Raw genomic sequence first — 21,866 nt, 5'->3', positions numbered from 1 at the left:
CCCACGTCCTTCCATGTCACTTCCTAGTCCTCAGCTCCTCCGTGTGGCCCACGTCCTTACTTCCATGTCACTTCCTAGTCCTCAGTTCCTCCGTGTGACCCACGTCCTTCCATGTCACTTCCTAGTCCTCAGCTCCTCCGTGTGACCCACGTCCTTACTTCCATGTCACTTCCTAGTCCTCAGCTCCTCCGTGTGACCCACGTCCTTACTTCCATGTCACTTCCTAGTCCTCAGTTCCTCCGTGTGACCCACGTCCTTCCATGTCACTTCCTAGTCCTCAGCTCCTCCGTGTGACCCACGTCCTTACTTCCATGTCACTTCCTAGTCCTCAGTTCCTCCGTGTGACCCACGTCCTTCCATGTCACTTCCTAGTCCTCAGCTCCTCCACCTGACCGACGTCCTTACTTCCATGTCACTTCCTAGTCCTCAGCTCCTCCGTGTGGCCCATGTCCTTACTTCCATGTCACTTCCTAGTCCTCAGCTCCTCCGTGTGACCCACGTCCTTCCATGTCACTTCCTAGTCCTCAGCTCCTCCGTGTGGCCCACGTCCTTACTTCCATGTCACTTCCTAGTCCTCAGCTCCTCCACCTGACCGACGTCCTTACTTCCATGTCACTTCCTAGTCCTCAGCTCCTCCGTGTGGCCCACGTCCTTACTTCCATGTCACTTCCTAGTCCTCAGTTCCTCCACATGACCCACATCCTTACTTCCATGTCACTTCCTAGTCCTCAGTTCCTCCGCGTAACCCACGTCCTTACTTCCATGTCACTTCCTAGTCCTCAGTTCCTCCGCGTAACCCACATCCTTACTTCCATGTCACTTCCTAGTCCTCAGCTCCTCCGTGTGGCCCACGTCCTTACTTCCATGTCACTTCCTAGTCCTCAGTTCCTCCGCGTAACCCACATCCTTACTTCCATGTTACTTCCTAGTCCTCAGCTCCTCCGCATAACCCACATCCTTATTTCCATGTCACAGATGACGGGCTAAGCATCTTCCATAGCCACGTGGTCAAGAAGAGATAGAACTGTGATTCAGACTTAAAGCTTTCTGACTTACATTAGCTGCACGGTAGCCACGTAACTCCTAAACATAAGATGCACGTGGACCATGGCGATAACAGACTTTTACCTTGTTCTTTTCTGCATGATTAGGTCGAGTTGGAAGGTTTGAGAACTGCTTTTGCTTAGGGAAGCTTGGGTGGGCAGTAAGCTGTATTCACAACAGTTCACTGTGTCTTCGCACCATAAACCAGGGCATGAATGACACAGAATGGTGAGGGATTTGCTGCAGGATGAAGGAAGTTTTCCTCTCATATCAGGAAACCCTCAGGCAAAATTGTTCTGCTTTAAAGTGCTGACATTAAGTGTTTTCCTTTATTTTCAACAAGAAAGCCAAAAAGTGAGTCTAGGAATACTGGCGATTTTCTTGAATATCTCGAATATGGCATCGATGCTGTACATGTGGTGTGAACACAGCAGTATTATCTGTGTATGTTAAGCAACATCTTGCACCTAAGTGTAAGTATATAGTAAACATGTATCAAATAAAATAGAGGTGGATGGGTCTGGGGAACTTGCCCATCTTGACCACAGCCCTGTACAACATTTAATGCTTTCAATTGACATTTGATGGTTATTTTAGTCTACAGTTGAAATCATTCGTTCATTCAACAAGTATTTCTTGAGTTTGCCAGGCTTCATCTGGTCACTAGCCCTGGTGAGGAAACAAACTAAAAGATCATATTTGAGATGAGATCGTGGGCACCCCTGAAGATCTGGGCTTCCTTACAATTCGCAGGCAGGGCACTCCCTGCAGGTCCCCAGCAGAGCCTGTGAGGCCAGCAGAGGGGTCTGTGCCCGGCACAGTGCAGGGTGTCCAGGGGCTGGAGTGGAGGGGACTTCAGCAGTGGCAGGGCTCGCTGTAGGGTGCTGCATAGGTCTCTCTTGACGGTCTCCTCAGGACGTGTCAGGACCTAAATAGTGTTCAAATCCTGCCCCCACCCCTCCATACCTTGCTCAAGAAGAATATGAGAATGTTTATAAGAACGTGAAAATGTGTCTAAGACCAGCAGATGTGACTAGAAATCAAAGTTACAAGGGCGTGGCTTCCAGATAATGGAGTTGCTGGTATTTTCCTTCACCAGAAGTGAGAAAGTTCAGATAAATGGATAGACAGATATGTACATAGCAACCACCCAGGTAGAAAGTAATCTGGCAATTTAAAAAGCCATACATAATTTTGTATTAACCCTAAATCTCATTTTGCTTCCACTTGGAAAGATAGTGGAGAAGCAAAAATGTTCCCTTGCTAAAGCGCCAAGCACCCTGTCTGAGTCTTCAGTTTCTGTGCCGGAAGGCAGCTTAAGTTCTCAAAACAGTCACTTCCACATCCACGAGGTGACTTTCTGTGTCTACACTGGGTGCGACTGCACACCCAATTGAATGGGTGCTTTGTGTTATTTTCTTCTTCCTAACTGAGAAATTCTGTGTTCCTCTGATAATGTGATTTTTTTTTTTATTAGCAAGCACTGATTTGAATATGCGTTTGCTGTCTAACCCTAACTCTCTTTTCCTTGCCGTGCGTGGCTAACCTCCACCACTCACACAGCATGTTTTCTGTCGGCCTCTATTCTCCTTGCTCCTTTGCTGACCCTGTTCCTTTGTTTCTGGCTGCGTGTCCTGGCGGCGGCTGTGTGGGCAGCCCTCGGAGTACAGCGGCCACCTCAACTCCAGCTCCCGTGCCTCCTCCAGGGCCAGCTCGGCCCGGGCCAGTCCTGTGGTAAGTTGGCCTCCTGGCCTTGCTCCTACTCAGCGTCATCCTCCCTCCCGCTTCCCTTTACCCTCCTCTTCCAACATCTCTAAATTTAGAATATTACTCTGCGGTGATATTATTAGGATTACATTGCTCAACTTTTCAAGGACCATAAAAGAAATTGTTAGCAGTGCTTAGAGATGGGGATCTTAGAGGAGGGAAACTTTATACAAAGGGAGAAAGTAATATAGCCATGTGCACGGACGTGTGGTTTTCTTTTTATGATTAAAAAATTTGAAGTATTGACTCTTAAATGTTTTGCTTGAAGTGTTACCTGTGACCAAAGCCAGACAGGGTTTAAGGTAAAGCGTGACCTGTAGATGCTGGGATGCTCCCAGTTCTTCCCCAGTCATTCGTTACCCTGCTGGTTCTCAGATCCTTCGAAATGTGCTGGATTTACAGCCCTGCATCCTGTTTGTCACTCAGCGTGGCCCAAATTTTGTTTCACAAAATAGGAGCCCTGTTAGGTTGTCTCCAGCTTGTGAAGTCTCATTATTATGTGTTTTTCCCTGGGTTGTTGGAATTTTAGACACGGTTTTACCTGATCTGATACTCGAAGGTGACCCTATCACTCTTTTTAAAGGAAGAGTTTGCAGGACAGTTTTGGCCTGGGGGGTGTGGGAATAGAGGAGGGGAGGTGGGCATGTGGCCAGGGAAGGGGCTCCAGGCTGCACGACCCGACCAGGGTTCCCACCCTCAAGAGCCAGTGGGAAACCTTGGGGAGAAAAAGCAAAGATGGGCAAGGCTTCTCTGTTCGTCTCCACCCGTATCGAAATTTCCAGCCTGAGCTGGGTGTGGTGGCTCACACCTGTAATCCCAGCAACATGGGAGGCTGAGGCAGGAGGATTTCTTGAAGCCAGGAGTTGGAGATCAGCTTGGCCAACATAGGAAGATCTCCCCATCTCTTAAAAAGTAATAAGAAAAAAACTAGCCAGGTGTGGAGGCACGCACTGGTAGTCGCAGCTACTCAGGAGGTTGAGGTGGGAGGATCGCTTGAGCCCAGGAGTTCGAGGTTGCAATGAGCTGTGATTGCGCCACTGCATTTCAGCCTGGACAACAGAGTGAGACCCTGTCTCTAGAAAACAAAAACAAAAACTTCTCCCAGTCATAGAGTCATTAAAATGTGCTCTTAAGTTAGTCACTGAACACCATACTTCAGCATGCTGAGCCCTACAATTTCGGTAACGTTCCTAGTTATCAACCAAGAAGTCGCAGCGCTGAGACCTCCACTTGCGCAGATGTACCTTGTTTGGCGGGCTTTTCCTATTACGGTGCTGGTGATTTGTTTTAAATTAGATGCAGTGTTTTAGAACTGTGAGGTTTCCTACCTCGCACCTGATACCTGCATTCAGGTATCAGTAAATGCAGGTATCAGCTTCTTTGGGAAAGAAAACCCAGGGTCTCTGGCCACTGACTCTGCGGCTACGTTGCAGAACTGCGCAGCCTCCACCCCACCCACTATTTTCATGACCCCGAGGCCACGGCCCAGGTGCCGTTCATCACTGTGCAGCATGGCTTTCCTGTGCTAGAGGAATGTTTCCTCCGTCCGGCCGTGGAGAGCAGGAAAGCAGAGTTCAAGAGGGGCGGGCATTACAACACCAGTGCCTGTTTCTCTGGGGGAAGACTCTCCCCTCTGTATAAGTTGCAGACATCCAATCTTGTCACGCATTTGGCTCTGCCCAGCTGGCCTCACAGGCATTTGAGTTTGTGTTCCACCCCTCCCCATCCCAGAGCCCAGCAGTCAGCAGTGAGAGAAGGCAAATGTGTGCAGGGAGTGCGAGGCAGCAGCTACTGTGCAAACTCCAGGGGCACACCGCCCCCCAGTAAGTCTCTCCCCCGAGTGCATCAGGCGATAAGAGGAAGATCCTCAGCTGTTCGTTATGACATGATTTCCCATTTTCAAACCTGACAAGTTGGTCTTGATGCTGTTACTCAAATAACCGAAAGTAAATGGTTGTGAACTAAGACATTTCAGATCACAGACTCAGTAAGCCTGGCCAGCCCCCACGCCTGTGTCTTCCTTTCAGTTGGGATCTCTGTATTATCTCATACTCTATAGTAGAGCAGTAAACATAAGCTAACTTACCTGATCACTTAAAACTACCAGGAAGAAACATTTTCCGTAATAAATTTAATGTAGAATTGCTTTGTCTTCTCACACTCACTTTTTGGAAAAGAAAATATAAGTATTGCCAGGCATGGTGGCTCATGCCTGTAATCCCAGCACTTTGGGAGGCCGAGGCACTTGAGGAGTTCGAGACCAGCCTGGCCAACATGGAGAAACCCCGTCTCTACTAAAAATACAAAAATTAGCCGGGCGTAGCGGCACATGCCTGTAATTCCAGCTACTTGGGAGGCTGAGGCAGGAGACTCACTTGAACACAAGAGGCAGAGGTTGCAGTGAGCCGAGATCATACCATTGCACTCCAGCCTGGGTGACAAGGCAAGATTCCATCTCAAAGGAAAAGAAAAGAAAATATAAGTATTTACAATTGACAGAAGAATGTTGTGGCTTTAGTTTCAGTGAATCGCAAACACCCTTAATGCCCTCCATACCCTCCGCCTGGTTCCATTGCCCTCCGTACCTTCTGTCTGGTTCCAGTGAGACATGACAATTGGATTTTGTTAAGCATTGTCTTTATTCAATCGTATGATGAGGTCACAAAATAACAGGGCTCAATATAGCCACTTAGAGATTCAAATGACGCAAATTTCTTTGTCATATGAAATTGACTGAAGAGATTGAAATGATACAAATTTCTTTGTCATGTGTTTTCTAAATTTGCAGAAAATTTACTCACAGGTGTAGTAGATGATCATAAACAGAGAGATGTGGGTTCAGCCTTCCTGGGCGTCCTGGGACCTGATGGGGGTGGGTGATCTCCTTATATCTGCTCTTCCTTCCCTGAATCAATTGCTCAACTAACAAAGGTCAGTTGATTGCGGGGCGGTTGGCACACTTAGGGAACAAAGGTCAGTCCCGCAGTGAGGGACGGGGCTGTCCCTTTCCTCATCCTGGGTGCCTTATGTTGGTTGGGGACCCCACATCTGATGAAACCTCCTGTATGTGGTTCTTAGAATGCAGAGGGGTGTCTGTAGAGTGCAGGGCAGTTCCCTAGGGGATGTGGTTATGGTATCCCTTGACTGATCGTGTGGAGGATAGAAGAACGGTGAGTACAGGCAGCATCCCTGGTATCTGAAGAGAGCCTGGGAGACAGAACTAAGCTAGCTCATTTCCATAATTTCTAAAACTCATGGTCCTCTTATACTGAATCGGCTCCATTTCTGCTTTCCGTCTTGGGACATTAACACTATTGCTGGTATATTTTGGATCTCCTGGGCCAACAGAAAGTGCTAGTGGGTGTGTTTGGCCTTGTTGATGGGAAGAAGCCAGGAGAGCCTGGATGGGACTCGCCGGTCCTTCTACCTGGGAGGCACGAGCAGCAGGTCTTGGGCAGGGCCTGGAGTAAGTGTGGTGGCAAAGGTGAATGACCCTCCAGTCTGGCCTTCCTTGGGGTCACATGGAGCAGGCAGTGCTCTGAGGCAGGGAGTTTCAAATGTCACAGCTCTCATTCCTGGTTTGGGACATCTAGCTGGCCATGTAAACTTCTTGTGCCTCTCCTGGAAAGAGGGGTCATGATTCCCTCAAAAAGCAAAAACAAAGAAACAAAGAAAAAAACAAAACAAAAACACATGGTTACTTTATTTCTCCTTGGCTGGGGTTAGCCAGGGATGGGATACAGTTGTTGTAGTGAGAGCTCATGGGAAATGCTCCCAGGCCGAGGACTTCATCAGGAACATGTATCCAGGGCCAGTATGAGTGAGGACAGAGGACAAGAAAAATATGAAGTCAGACAGGGTCAGCCCTGTAGGCTCTGTAGGGAGTCACGCCCTGGGTTTGGGAGACACAGGTGCACAAGTGAACATGTCACACCCGTTACAGGGGAGGGAGGGCTGGTGCCCCCCGAGGGGTGGAGGGAGGGCAGTGCTATTAAAGGGCAGTAGTAACCAGAAAGAAGGAAGTGACTGCTTGTCCCACTTCGAGAAAATGAAAATGCTTCAGTGTCCAGAGACCACCACCAGGGTCAAGACCTAAAGTTTTCTCCACCCACTTGGTCCTCCCAAGGTCCTTGGGAAAGCAGAGAGGGCATCGGCCCCATGTCAAGACAGACATAGAATACTGTTCTCACCTCATTCTCATCTTCGTCCATGCTGTGGATGAACTGTTTTCTTCCTCTCCAGCATGGCCAGGATCTTCTCCTTGAGGAAGTTGTGTTTCACTCATTCACTCTTTATTGAGTACCTAGAATGTTCCAGAAACAGGGCCGTTGTATGAGAAATGCAGACTTGCCCCCGCCCTCATGGGACTCACAGACAGGGGGTAGATGGAAGCTCATCGGGTGATCACACATGGTGTGAAGCCCAGCAGCGGGGGTGTGAGGGGAGGCAAAGGTGCCTCCAGAGAGCTAGAATCCAGAGGTTTGACGGCCCAGGCTTGGGCCATACCCAAGCAGAGTGACTCCACCTGGTGAAGCCAACAGGTCTGGGTCATCCAAGCCCCAGAATCCCACTGGGAACCTGGCAAAGCCACCACGTTTCTGAAACATCCATCAGTAATGTCCTGAGGGGAGCCCGGGTCGATATCTTCCCTTGTGTACTCAGAGAAAACAGGAGCAATGAACTCAGATCTCTGCCCGTTTGAACTAGAAAAACAACACTATTTTGACTCATGTTTTTTGTTGCACAGAGAGGCAGGGGCAGGGACCAGGTGGAAAAACGGGTCTTGAATTATAAACACCAGAGTTCAAAGATAAGTCATTCAGGGTAAAGTACATATTATGGATTTATAACCAAAAACTGTCACCCTAATGATAGACTGTGCTATCATTTAAATGTGAAGGAAATTTACCCTTAAAATCAGTGTTTTCTGAGCAGTGTTTGCTATTAATTTGTGTCTCAAGAGGGACCTCACAAGGATATTGCTTCGGTAATCCCTTTTTCCACCCAAGTCTGGTGTTGCCTGGCTGGACACTGGGGACAGGTTCTTTTTGTACCTGGGCCCTTGAGTAGGGTCTCTCTGGGCACGTGAACAGGTGCCACATATTCTTTCTCTAGGAAAATGGACAGGCGGCTGGAACATGGAAAACTTGGCATTTTAGCCTCACCAGGCATCGTGTGTACAGGAGCCTAGATAGTAAACTCCTTTAGACACAATGTTAGAAGTTTGGAATTAATAAAATATTTAATGTGCTCCTTGAAGCGTTTGTTTATGAAAGGAAAATTGACGTAAACTAAACTTCCACAGACGTGTTTTAGAAGTGACTGTTTCCAGTAGATTTTCAATGATGTCTTTGTATACACTCAGCTGTGACTATAAAATATGACACACATACTTTATAAACCTGTTAGTGTGCAGTTTTCACCCTGACCTGAAATGTTTAGTATCACTCACAATACGACAGTCATGAAGCTAACAGGCTGCAATGTGTGCAGCGCTGCTGCCCTTCCCGTGCAGGAGGCCACTGTCTGCAGGGTCTGGTGCTTTCCCGTCCTGGGCTAGGGTGGGTGAGCAGAGCAGCCTGGACTGCCTGCAGCCACGGTGTCCTCTGGACCCCTCCCTGCACCATGCCCACCTCCTCCGGGTCCCCACACCATGTCATGCAGTGGCTGTGACAGTGTTTAAAATCCTGTCCTGTCTTAGATTTCTTAGTCATTTTAGGGAGGAAGTGCTGTGCTTTATGTCAAGATGAAACACAACACCTGATTCCTTACCTGGCTCTGCTAGGGCTTAGGAAAGTGGGCTTGTTAAGGTGGGCTCCGCTGCCTGCAGCGTCTGTCCGGGCCTGGCCCCTGCAGCTGCGACACACCGCCATCTGGTGGACGCGAGTGGGGCTGCGTGGCTTTCCACGGGGCGGAACAGCCTTCCTGTGTTTCAGGAAAGCTGACAAATTCCTTTTTCATTCAGAAGACACACATGAAATTTACTCTGCTGTGTAAAACGAGACAGGTCAAATGTTCACTACCATCGCCTTTCATCAAGAGCTTAATTTTTAATTTTTCTCTGCATGGTCTCTACTTAAAAATATGCCCAGATTTTATTTTGAGTCCGTTACATTCTTCGGAGCAAGGACTTTTTTAAAATGATAGAAACAGCAAACTATGGCTTTTGGGGGTTTTCCCCTTATTTGATACTTTACAAATTACAAAAACAGTAGGTATAGACGGTTCCAATTAAAACCATGCAGAACAAAGGTGTTAAAGCCCTGTCCTCCCAAAATCAAAGTTTATGGACCACCTGTTTATTCTTTCTCAGCTTTCTTGCAAGAAATACCAGAAAGAAAAAAAAGACTTGGGTAGGCCCTTCTTTTACGGGCACAGATACTTTTGTAGGTAAAGGAATGCATTCCTTGAGCTTCGTTTATTTCTCCACAATATTTATCCATTGCTGACCAGCAGCCAGAAAACATTCATTTTACACCGTGGAGCAAAAATGCTGCAGGCTTTTCAGTGGTAACTTGGCAGTCTATTAAACTGGATTTTCATATCCCACCAAGAGTTAAACTAGCCTCTTTATTTTCATCTTATTAGTATTTGTTCTACAAACTAACTTATTCTAAGGGATAAAGGCTTTGGGCCCAGGAGATTTAATGAATTTATTCTCCAGGAAACTAAGTGCTAGATAGTTCACATTTCCTTGTTATTTGAAATTTTATTTATTTTATTTTATTTGTTACATTTTTTTGAGACAGAGTTACACTCTGTCGCCCAGGCTGGATTGCAGTGGCATGATCTCAGCTCACTGCAACCTCCGCCTCCTGGGTTCAAGAGATTCTCCTGCCTCAGCCTCCTGAGTAACTGGGATTACAGGCGCATGTCACCACACCCAGCTAATTTTTGTAATTTTAGTAGAGGCGGGGTTTCACCATGTTGGCCAGCTTGGTCTCCAACTCCTGACCTCAAGTGATCTGCCCGCCTCGGCCTCCCAAAGTACTGGGATTACACACATGAGCCACCGCGCCTGGCCTTGAAATTTTGATTTGAAAAACATTTCAGGAATATTTTTATTCCCACGTGAAGAGAAGAACCACACTTGAATTGCTCCAGTCATCCTCACAACTCAGAACATGGCTTCAGGGCTTCTGGGGCTCTGCTAGATGAGATGGTGCCCATCTGATCAGAGTCTGCCTTGGTACCCGTCTGATCAGAGTCTGCCTTGGTATGCATCTGATCAGAGTCTGCCTTATACCCATCTGATCAGAGTCTGCGTTGTACCCATCTGACCGGAGTTTCCCTTGGTGCCCATCTCATCAGAGTCTGCCTTGGTGCCTGTCTGATCAGAGTCTGCCTTGGTGCCCGTCTGATCAGAGTCTGCCTTGGTACCCGTCTGATCAGAGTCTGCCTTGGTACCCGTCTGATCAGAGTCTGCCTTGTACCCATCTGATCAGAGTCTGCCTTGGTGCCTCCAAGTACACAGTTAGGCTGATGTGGCATGCACATCTGAAAAAATAACTCTAGATGTGCATTTTGACACATCAGCAAATGCAGGTGGTATGGGCTACAGTTGGAGAGAGCCGTCTTCACTGCGGTATAGCTGGGCCGCACCCAGCGTGAGACATCAGGACATCAGGGAGGAGAGCTGTAAACAGCTGGGATTGTGGACAGCTCCCATGAACACATGGTCTAGGCAGGGCCTTGGGTGGGTCCTTAGCAGCTGTGGCTAAGTGGGCAAAGGGACCACCCCACCACCACCCTGCCCACAGGGCTTATTTAGCAAAGAGGGGAGAGAGGCCAGCCTGCCCCTGGCTGCATCCTACTGGCCTGAAAGATGTGGCCTCTCTGCCCCCATTTCCGCTCCTGCTCTTGGAACACAGGAGACTGGTTCAATGAGAGTAGAAAGTTTATTTTTGAAGACCCGGGTGTAGGGTGGGTGGGTGAGACCGTGTGATGGCTTTGGGAGCCAGGCCGCAGGGTTTAGCTTGGATCTGTTGAGTAGAAGACCCTTAAACATGGCCACCCTGAGCTAAGAGCTGGTCTTGGATTTTGCTTTCTTCTGGATTAACCGAGTATTTTGTGGGATTCCATTTGATCCCTTAACTGGCTGACCAGCTGTGACTCCTGGTTATGTTGTTTTAGTGCTGCTCCAGGTGTCCTTGGAGGAGAAGTTGAAGGTAGAGGGAGTTTGCAGGAGGGAAGGTGGCGGTTAGTGAGCCTTCCTGGTGGGGCCGGATGGTGAGGGCAGGGGCATCTGGTCCAGCGTGGACTCGGGCCATAGATGGAAAGTGGTCATTTGGAGGTCACCATCTCTCTGGCACCCTGACCATAGCACCTGCACCCCTGTACTGAGCTGCTGGTCCCCGGCACCAGCGTCTGTGCAGATCAAGTGTTGGTGAGCCGTGGCCTTGGCAGCTCTCCATCAGGATTTCTCAAGCTTCATTCTGAATTATCTCTGTGTGAGCTCACAAGGGTGACTGCAGAGTCCCAGGTCACTGCTCAGATCTGCTGAATCAAGCATATGGTCTGCAGTTGCCAGGCATGTCTTTGGCTGATTTTCTGACAACCAAAGTGAAAAAGTTCTGAGCTACAGGAAGCTGGGTTGAAGACATGATGGGGAAAACATGATTAGTTGACAGCTTTTCCCAGAGAGTTTGGAGACAAACTCAATCTTGGTAACCTTCCCAGTGGGTTTATGATAAGAACATTCAATGTGCAAAAAAAAAAAAGCAGCACTCCAGGTAGTTAATATTTGTTTAAACAACCCTTCCCCACCCTGAGCCCCACAAAAAAAAAAAAAAAAAAAAAGGAAAGAGAAAAAAATAAGCCTGTCTTTTGTTGGGTCCTGAGCCAGGAAAGAAGTAACCCCACTACCAGCCTCTGCCTCTTGTCCCGAGACATCCTCGTGGTGCAGGGCCATCTCCAGGGTCCGTTCCTCATGTGCACCCCCTCTTGTAGTTCCACAGCCTGCTGTGGGTCCCAGTGAGACTCCTACCTGAGGACAGGAGAAGAGGGTCCTCAGGGACATCCAAATGAGGACAGGAGAAGGGGCCTCACAGATGTCCAAGTAGGAGAGGTGGGAAAAGCCAAATTTGGAGGATCCCACTTTTTTGCTTCTAAATTACGAAGGAAGCAAATGTTTTGTTTTTTTGTGTGTGTTTGTTTTTTGTTTTTTATCATTCTTAGCCCCTATCTTCATGTTATCCATTTAACGCTTTTAAAGTATTTAATATGTTGTCCATTTTCCTCTACAGGTAGAAGACAGACCAGAAAAAGATTTTACTGAGAAGGTAAGGAATCGTTCATAAACCTAGAGGGTCCCGAAAGTTGTGGATGAAATTGATAAGAAAATATGTTGCTTGGTCTTTTTAATAAAGATGTTCTCCAGTGAGGGAATGGACTAGAAAGCGGCCCACCTAACCTGGCATCACCTCCCTGTACGTAGGCCACCGGGAGTCCTGTCCAGTGTGCGTTAGACCCTGCAGAGCAGGGAGGCGTTTATGATGGGCCCCACCATGGAGTTTAGGGTTAATCCAGCTGATCACAGAGCATCCAGGAGGTACCTGGAAATGATCCTCTCCTTATAGCTTACCATAAGTCCATGAAGAGCTTCCAATTTGGAAATGGAATTAAAGTAACAGTCCTGTGATGTTAGATTTACATGCAGTTTTGGTTTTGTCTAAAATCGCATCTGGGTTAGTCCGTTCTCACACTGCCATAACGAACTTTCCTAAGACTGGGTAATTTACAAAGAAAAGAGCTTTAATTGACTCACAGTTCCGCATGGCTGGGGAGACCTCAGGAAACTTACAGTCATGGTGAAAAGAGAAGCAGGCACCTTCTTCACAAGGCCACAGGAGAGAGAACATTTGAAGGAGGAACTGTCGAACACTTACAGAACCATCAGATCTCCTGAGCACTCACTCACTATCGTGAGAACAGCATGGGGGAAACTGCCCCCGTGATCCAGTCACCTCCCACCAGGTCCCTCCCTCGCCTTGTGGGGATTATGGGGATTATAATTCCAGATGAGATTTGGGTGGGGACACCCATATCAGCATCTGATCCTCTCAACGTTCCAGGGGTCTCGTAATATGCCAGGCCTGTCTGCAGCCACGCTGGCCTCTCTGGGTGGGACTTCCTCTCGGAGAGGCAGCGGAGACACCTCCATCTCCATCGACACCGAGGCATCCATCAGGGAAATCAAGGTGAGATGCTCTTTTCTTAGACTTGGGAGAACCTTTTGTCAAAATCAGTCTTTAGATTAAAAAAAAAGACTTAATTCATAAAGTTCTGGATCTTTCTTCTTGGTCCTGTCCCCCTCACCTCCCCTAAAATAATGGTGTTCTAACAACAAGACCCAGCTCACATAGTGTCTCCTGCAGGAATCTGATCCTACCCACTGACCCCCCAGCAGGGCGGACTGTGTACCGGCCCCCTCTGCCCCTCAGCACCCGGGGCATACCTTAGTGAGAGCACTAGGCACGTTGTGTTGATGCGCTTGGTCGTCTCTGTGCTTCGTCGTCTCTGTGTGCTTGGTCTGCGTAGACATTCAGTCCACATGTTTGGACACGGCTTTACCTACTTTCACACGACCTTCCCCGCTAAGTATGTTCCCCTTCGGCCTAGAACATGCCCTTTCCTTTCTCTTTGTAATATGCCTTTAGTAGATCTCATCTCTGTATTTTAATGATTTCTTTTCTCCCACTGTATTGTAGGTATTATTCTCTGCTCTATCCTCAGCACCCAGGACAGTGCCAGGCATTTGGTAGCATTCCATGTGTTAGAGAGAAACATAGTGCTATTTGTTAAAGTAACTAGGGACAGTGCATCTGAAAACCTGAAGACTGGAAGGGAAGGTGAGGTGACTAGACCTGTGTCCTCCAGGGAGCAGAACCAAGACAGAAGCAGTTGAAAGGAGCCAGAATTGACTCTGTTTCTGAATTTTCTAGTGCTTTAAACTAAGTTTAAAAGAGAAGCTGCTCCCACTGGGGATGTCTGAGCAGCTGCATGGCCATTTGCCAGGGAGGACAGATAGGGATTTAAGCATCCACCAGAGGTTGGCCGGGGTCACCTTGAAGGTGCTTCCAACACCTATGTTTTATAAGTTTACGAAACCAGAAGAGCCGTTTCCCATGTGCCACCCCTGGGCCACCTGCAGCTCCTCATTGCTTCCCTTTTTTTTCCTTTTTCTTTTCTTTTCTTTTCTTTTTTTTTTTTTTTTTTTTCTGAGACAGAGTTTCGCTGTTGTTGTCTAGGCTGGAGTACAGTGGCGTGATCTTGGCTGACTGCAACCTCCACCTCCTGGGTTCAAGCGATTCTCCAGCCTCAGCCTCCTGAGTAGCTGGGATTACAGGCGCCCGCCACCATACCTGGCTAATTTTTGTATTTTTAGTGGAGACGGGGTTTCGCCATGTTAGCCAGGCTGGTCTTGAACTCCTGACCTCAGGTGATCCACCCACCTTGGCCTCCCAAAGTGCTGGGATTCCAGGCGTGAGCCACCGTGCCTGGCCTGCTGTTTGCCTTTCTACAGCAGAGTTGGTGGCAGTCCTGCTGTTTCTCTGCCCTTAGCTTGTGCGTGCCACTCATTTGTTCAGGTACTTACCGAGAGGCTGGCTCATGCCAGATGCTGTTCCAGGCACCAATAATTTGGCAAAGTAGAGACTTGGAGCTCCATAAATGCAGGGAAAAAGTGTTGCTGATTTCTGCCTCTAGCATCTCACTGTATCTTGCAGAGTAGGAACTCCAAGTGCTTGAATGAATTACTGAATAGGAGTTGAAATAACCTGTACCATTTTCAGAAGCTCTATTTTGCCTGTTTTTTAAACTGTGTAAAATCCTATGAGATACACCAGGATTGCATAAAATCATGTAAAAATATCACGTGGGATACACCTGAACTTTAATCTTTAAATAGTGAAGTTTATTTTCCTTTAACACTTAATAAAAAAGAAAATTGGGTGCTCAGACTACCCAAATAGGAAGTACCCTGAAGTATGAAAGATTTGGGGAATCACCTGTTTTCCCTTGACATCATCTGCCTTTTCTGCCATTTCCCCCAGGAACTCAACGAGTTAAAGGACCAGATTCAGGATGTAGAAGGCAAATACATGCAGGGGTTGAAAGAGATGAAGGTACCAATTCACAGAAGTGTGGTCTCACCTTATTAACACAACTTCACTTAAAAAAAACAAAATCCTAAAGAAGAAATTCAAAGTGCATGCTTACTGTAAAGAGGCTCCAGGTTGTAGAAGAACTCAAAATGGCAGGAATGCCGGCATGGGTGTACACTCACCATTTTCCCAAATGCATTGTTTGAACCAAGACTTGAAAATGTAACTCCCCAGTAGAAAAGGTTACTAACATACTCCCTGACGCATGTCTTGTACTCACCATCCTTCCCCTAGGCTTCAAACCAGTTTCTTATCTCCCATAGGCGTGTACCAGACACTTGAAGAAGGTTTGGTTTTTCTCACTTTTTGTTGTAGCTGTATACAAAAATGCTTAGGTTGATTTGCTTCTCAAAATATCTGATGTCTACTAATAAGGCCGTCCTCACGTGCCACACTTTCGAAACATCCCAATTATTTGCATCCTGTAAAATGCTGCTAATTGAAGTAAAGACTGACTGTGGCATTGGCTTTCTTGGAGCATGTGCACCCTGCTTTTAGAGTGTGCAGTGACTTCATTGCACCAGCCAGGAGATGTGGTTGCCCTGTTCCTTGACAGTAAGGTGATCAATCAGTGACTGTCTTTATTAGGGAGCAGCAGACTGTGGATCTGGAAGTAGGTGGCAAATCTGTTACTTCCTTTTCAGCCCCCCAGAAAGTACCTGAGAGGTCGTCTTTTAGTATCAAAGGGCACCAGACAGAGGAGGTGACATCAATCATGACTAATTCATTATCTTCATATCTGTCACCTTTCCTGAAAGGGGGAAAAATAAGACTCTGGCTTTCAATTCCTGAGAAAAAGGGAGCCCCTTGGCCAGGCGCAGTGGCTCACGCCTGTAATTCCACACTTTGGGAGGCCGAGGCGGGTGCATCACCTGAGGTCAGGAGTTTGAGACCAGCCTGGCCAACATGGCAAAACCCTGTTTCTCCTAAAAATATAAAAATTAGCTGGGTGTGATGGCGCACACCTGTAATCTCAGCTACTCGGGAGGCTGAATCAGGAGAATCACTTGAACCCGGGAGGTGGAGGCTGCAGTGAGCCGAGATTGTGCCACTGCACTCCAGCCTGGGTGACAGAGTGTGAGACACTGTCTCAAAAAAAAAAAAAAATTAAAAACACCTGGTGAGGAGCCACTGAATCAACCAGAGACCCTCTGGTCCCACCTGAAACAGCTGTCCTGGTGTGGAGGTGCAGAGCTAGACCAGCACTGGTCCCTCCAGCCCCCTCGTAGCCACTGCTGCACCTGAACAGGCAGCTCCTGCCTCTGCCTTTAGCTCTGCATGTATGCGCCCTGACGGTTCTGCTCTCTCTGTTCTGGAATCACCTTAGCCTCCTCATGTTGGGGACCTGCAAGGATGTGAGGCAAGTGAGGGCATTGCCATGCATATTTTACAGGCCTCTTTCTCTGGACTGTTCTTCAAAGGGAATGACCTTTGTCTTTCCAGGACCTACCCAGTGAGATCTGCATGCCATTTTCCCATGGGTCAAAAATCTGAAATCACTACTGCTCCTTTCCTGGTTCATAAGCCAGAGTAGGGCTGGTTGGTGGTCACTGTGGCTTGTGGCCCTGAGTAGTTATCTCAGCCATCACACACTGGCTCTTTCACAGGGGCTGGTCACACGCCTCTAGTGATTCTTCAGAAATCTGTTGAACAGCCTGACATCCAGCCCTAAGACACCATGCTGGGAGGATTCCCCAGCTACTGAGTGGGGCCAGAGACTCTACTGCCTCTGTGACGACATCCCTTTCCATACTGGTGTCTCGTTTGTTCTAATGAGTGTGTACATTGCTTTTACTAGCGAACTTTCTGAGCAATGAGAATTTGACCAAATTGAAAAGGGGAATTTCCATGCATTTGAAGATGTGTTTCTTCCTCTGATCCATTTGCTCTAAGAAATACAGTCTAAGTTTAGGACTGAGGGTTTTTTTTTTTAACAGAATACTGAATGATTCTTTGTTTTGATTTTTTTTATTGCAATTTCAAAAATATGACCTGCTTTCCACAGGACTCTCTAGCAGAAGTTGAAGAGAAATATAAGAAGGCTATGGTTTCCAATGCTCAGCTAGACAATGAGAAGACAAACTTCATGTACCAGGTTGATACCCTCAAAGATATGATGCTGGAGCTTGAAGAACAGCTGGCTGAATCTAGGCGGCAGTACGAAGAGAAAAACAAAGTAAGCATTAGTATGATGCAGAATGTTAGGATAGGCTGGATGCAGTGGCCCATGCCTGTAATCCCAGTACTTCGGGAGGCCAAGGTGGGAGGCTTACTTGAGCCCAGGAGTTCGAGACCAGCCTGGGCAACATGGCGAGACATCATTTCTAAAAAAATTAAAACAATTAGCCAGGTGGCACATGCCTGTAGTCCCAGCTACTTGGGAGGCTGAGGTGGGAGGATCACTTGAGTCCAGAAGGTTGAGGCTGTGATGAGCTGTGCTGACACCACTGCAATCCAGCTTGGGCAACAGAGAAGACCCTGTCTCAAAAAAAAAAAAAAAAAAAGGGAGTGGTAGGGTGTGTGTGTGTTTACATGTATGTGTGGATATATCGTGTGTATGTGTGTATATATAATGTATAATTTACATTGTGTATTTTTGTATTTTTAAGCAATGGCTTTCAGTTATCCAGGAAATCCAATCATCTGAGAATAAAAGTACCATACTCTTTGCCAAGTGACTTGAAATATTGATACATATAATTTCAACATGTAAACTAGAGACAGTTTTTCTAGGAGAACATGTAAGCTAAAATCAAACTGTGAAAAAACATACCTATGAAAGAGCCACCGTGCTCAAATAAGGTGCCATCAGATGCCTCAGGATTTTCCTGTTAATATATATTTTCTGATTTTTATTTTATTCTCTCTTAACACCATAGAGAAATAGTTATGAGTATCAAAGGTTTTAAGAAAATTATATTATTTCCTGCTGATTGGAAAAAGACACAGTTACTCCACTTAAGAATTAAATATATTGGCCGGGCGCGGTGGCTCAAGCCTGTAATCCCAGCACTTTGGGAGGCCGAGACGGGCGGATCACGAGGTCAGGAGATCGAGACCATCCTGGCTAATACGGTGAAACCCCATCTCTACTAAAAAATATAAAAAACTAGCCGGGCGAGGTGGCGGGCGCCTGTAGTCCCAGCTACTAGGGAGGCTAAGGCAGGAGAATGGCGTAAACCTGGGAGGCGGAGCTTGCAGTGAGCTGAGATCCGGCCACTGCACTCCAGCCTGGGCGACAGAGCGAGACTCCGTCTCAAAAAAAAAAAAAAAGAATTAAATATATCATCAAGCTCAGAGAAAGACAGTCTTATTTGAGCTTTCATTAAGAACCACTGGAACTAGTTTGTTGATAGCAGGTATCAGATATAATTTCTAGCGTGAGTCTCAAGCATGAGTCATGTGTTAAGATAAGTAATGACAGCAGACTGATTCCATGAAGGCTGGCTTGGATGTTCTTTAGATAGAAAGCAAGGAATACTTTTTTCATATTTTTAGGAATTGTCCAATTTTTCGGAGATTCTGAGAGAAACAGAAAATGTAATGTGTGAGTGGTGGTGGTGTTGTTGTTTTTAACTGGCTGATATCCTCTAAATCCGAAGGGTTAAAACCAAGGTGCCCTTGATAACCCTCAGGCCTGCTTCTTTGACTGCTATAGAATTGAGTTGGAAGTTGCAGATTTTACCCCAGAGTTCGTGACAGCTGAACTCTGAAAGAGGGGAGAAGCTTTTCACAAGACTGATGTCATGTGGGAACAGAGGAGTGGAGAGCACATCCCAACCCCCCTCAGGTGGGGGCCTGTAATGCATTTGCACTCCTCCTGGAACGCTGTCGTTAGGTATCATTCAGTGGACTGAGAACTCTCGAGTCTCACTCCAGAGAAGTTGGATGGTGCTAGAATGCTGTCCCGAGATGGACACAGGGGCTATGCAAAGCCCCACAGGAGGGCCCTTGTCATAGCCAGGAGGGCACCAGCCACCCCCAAGCTAAAGGAAGTGGGTGAACAGAAGTGCTAGGGTGAGCAGAAGCTCAGGCCAGATCCCATCTCAGATCACCCGCCTGACAGGTCTAGGGAAGTGGTGTCCTGCAGGCCTGTAAGCTGTCAGCAAAGTGAGTTGGGTCCCAGGCCATCACCAGGGATGGCGCGGCTGTGACTGGGCAGGAAAACAGCAGAGCCGAGCTGCCAGCTTCCTGGGCTGAGCCTCGGGAGGGGAGGCGGGGCCTGAGGAGCAGCTAGGTTTTGCAGGCTCTTCACTTGCTCCCCCAAACTCTCCTGTTTTGTCCCTTAAGGGGCAGCCCCCCCAAAGGACAGAGCTGGCCACCAGATGTTCATGAGAGATGCTTAAGTAGGCCATATTTATCTCCTTTTTATCCCAAAGAGTCTTCCTGTCATATTTCAGCAGGGGCCATTTTATGTTAAGTCCTTGCAGTGCTGTGGAAGGCATCAGGCTCCCTGGGGGGCCCTTCCTTGGCTCTTGCTTCACTGTAGATAAGAAATCAGGAAATCCTTGTTGATTGTATCAACTCGTCAGGTTAATTTGACAGTAAGTCATCAGGCATCATCTGTAAAGTCCAGAGGAATCTGTTTGTGTTGTTTCAAAGGCCGTGAAGTCCAGGCGCAGTGGCTCATGTCTGTAATCCCAACACTTTGGGAGGCTGGGGCAGGTGGATCGCTTGAGGTCAGGAGTTTGAGACCAGTTTGACCAACATGGTGAAACCCTGTCTCTACCAAAAATACAAAAATTAGCCAGGCCTGGGGGCGGGCGCCTGTAATCCCAGCTACTTGGGAGGCTGAAGCAGGAAAATCACTTGAACCCGGGAGGCGGAGCTTGCAGTGAGCTGAGATCACAACACTGCACTCTAGCCTGGGTGACAGAGTGAGGCTCCGTCTCAAAAAAATACATAAATAATAAACCAAATAAAAGACCTTGAAGATTGTGATGACCTAGTAGCAGGTGACTTGTTCCACAGAAACTGTCAATCGTGAGAACCTGAACTGGCATGCCAGAAACATGGGATTCCACTGCTTTAGTGCTGTTTTTCTCCTTTACAGGAATTTGAAAGGGAAAAACACGCCCACAGTATACTGCAATTTCAGTTTGCAGAAGTCAAGGAAGCCCTGAAGCAAAGAGAGGAAATGCTCGAGGTAGGTAGCATTCTCCTGCTTTTCTTTGCCTTTTTTCCCTTTGGAGCATTTTGTCAGACCATGACTATCTTAGCTTAGGCTGCAGTAATGAAATACCATACATAGCATGGCTTAAACAACAGAAATTAATTTTTTCACAATTCTGGAGGCTGGGAGTCCAAGATCAAGGTTGGGTTCAGGTGAGGCCTCTCTTCCTGGCCTTCAGACAGCTACCTTCTTGCTGTATCCTTCCTCAAATGGTGGAGAAAAAGCAATCTTTCTGATGTCTCTTCATATAAGGACACTAATGCTATTTGATCAGGACCCCACTCTTATGACCTCATTTAACCTTAATTACTTCATAAAGACCCTATCTCCAAATACAGCCACATTGGGCATTAGGGCTTCAACAGATGAATTTAGAGGGACACCATTCATTCATGGCAATTACTAAAGTTTTCAGTTTTCTTAAAACTGAGAGTTTAGGCTAACTCTCCATTCCTAGATTTACAAAACAGTCCCTCTCGTTGGTGAACATTCCTATTTGGTGATCTTGTATTTGTTTTCAGAGGTGTGGTAGACAGAATAATGGTCCCCCAAAGTTGTCCACATCCAAATCCCTGGAAATTGTAAATATGATACCTTACATGGTTCAAGGGCCCCTGCGGTTGTGATTAGAGACCTTGAGAGAAGGGATTATCCTGGATTATTTGATGGAACAAGGGTCCTTCTAAGAGGAAGGCAAGTCAAAGGCAGAAGTAGAGGATGTGACACAGGAAGCTGAGGTTGGAGTGATGCAAGAAAGGGGCCATGAGCCAAGGAAAGTAACTCAGTCTTAGAAGCTGAAAAAGGCAGGGAAACAGATTCTCACTAGAGCCTCTAGAAAGGCTTGATTTTTAGCCCCTAAGACTCATTTTGGACTTCTGACCTCTAGAATTACAAGAGAGTAAATTTGTGTTTTAAGCTGCTGAATTTATGGTGATTCATTACAATGGCAATAAGAAACTAACACAGGGTTGGTTTTTAATTTTTTGACTTAATCAGTTCTTTAACTGCTGCCCTGAAGTGAGAATTTCACCCAAAGCAGGTTTTCTTCCTGCACTTGAAGCCAGGAGTAGGACAAGGAGAAAAATCTTAGAATGCCGACGATGAATTCAGGGTTGTTGAGGTTAAAGGGTGCTTGCGGCCTCACTCACTGTCCCAGCTCTCAGGTTATCTCTTGGGCTGGGGTTTTTCTTCCTCTTTAACCCTTTATCTGCTTTCTATCTGTTCCTTTCCTCAGGAAATCCGACAGCTACAGCAGAAACAGGCGAGTTCTATCAGGGAGATTTCTGATCTTCAGGAAACAATAGAGTGGAAAGACAAAAAGATAGGGGTAGGATTCTCAAGTCTTGAAAATCTACTCAAATGGGCAGCCTGCTTAGCAAATAGAGTTTTTTCGCTTAGCAAATAGAGTTTTTTCAGTCTTTAGTTTGCACAACTGCTTGTCTGAGTATGCATGCAACTCCCACATGACACAAAGTTGTATTAATTTATTTAATTTTATTAAGTAGTGAATACACTAACTTATCCAAATTGATATGAACTTGGAATGTGACATGGACTGTCCGTGGAGGGTCTTGTGAATGCGTAGCCGTGCTCTCTGCCTGCCCCGTGGGTGGGCCGGGCCAGTGGTTGTTGAAACACCTGGAGTGAGGAGGGCACTCTGGGGAGGTCTGATGTGGGCAAGGCCAGACTTCTTGGGATTAACTGCCTGGCGGTGCTTT

At 47.0% G+C, this 21,866-nt stretch overlaps 1 protein-coding gene across 26 annotated transcripts in view; it reads left to right on the top strand.

Moving 5' to 3' along the window:
- LRRFIP1 (LRR binding FLII interacting protein 1) overlaps positions 1 to 21,866 on the top strand; it is a 167,322-nt gene that overhangs the window by 115,452 nt on the left and 30,004 nt on the right. For 12 of the 26 annotated variants that reach the window (XM_030917053.1, XM_030917037.1, XM_030917035.1 and 9 more), the window contains 6 exons: positions 2,701 to 2,778; positions 12,057 to 12,092; positions 12,885 to 13,010; positions 16,981 to 17,151; positions 20,029 to 20,121; positions 21,383 to 21,475. In XM_030917053.1, the coding sequence (XP_030772913.1) occupies positions 2,701 to 2,778; positions 12,057 to 12,092; positions 12,885 to 13,010; positions 16,981 to 17,151; positions 20,029 to 20,121; positions 21,383 to 21,475 (597 nt within the window). Of the gene's footprint in view, positions 1 to 2,700; positions 2,779 to 12,056; positions 12,093 to 12,884; positions 13,011 to 14,783; positions 14,937 to 16,980; positions 17,152 to 20,028; positions 20,122 to 21,382; positions 21,476 to 21,866 lie in introns of those variants that run through there. The other 14 variants (XM_030917049.1, XM_030917047.1, XM_030917046.1 and 11 more) reach the window with 6 other exon arrangements.

The sequence above is a fragment of the Rhinopithecus roxellana genome, chromosome 14, assembly GCF_007565055.1.
Source record: "Rhinopithecus roxellana isolate Shanxi Qingling chromosome 14, ASM756505v1, whole genome shotgun sequence".
NCBI classification, from domain to species: Eukaryota; Metazoa; Chordata; class Mammalia; order Primates; family Cercopithecidae; genus Rhinopithecus; species Rhinopithecus roxellana.
This window is presented reverse-complemented; position numbering and strand designations above follow the sequence as displayed.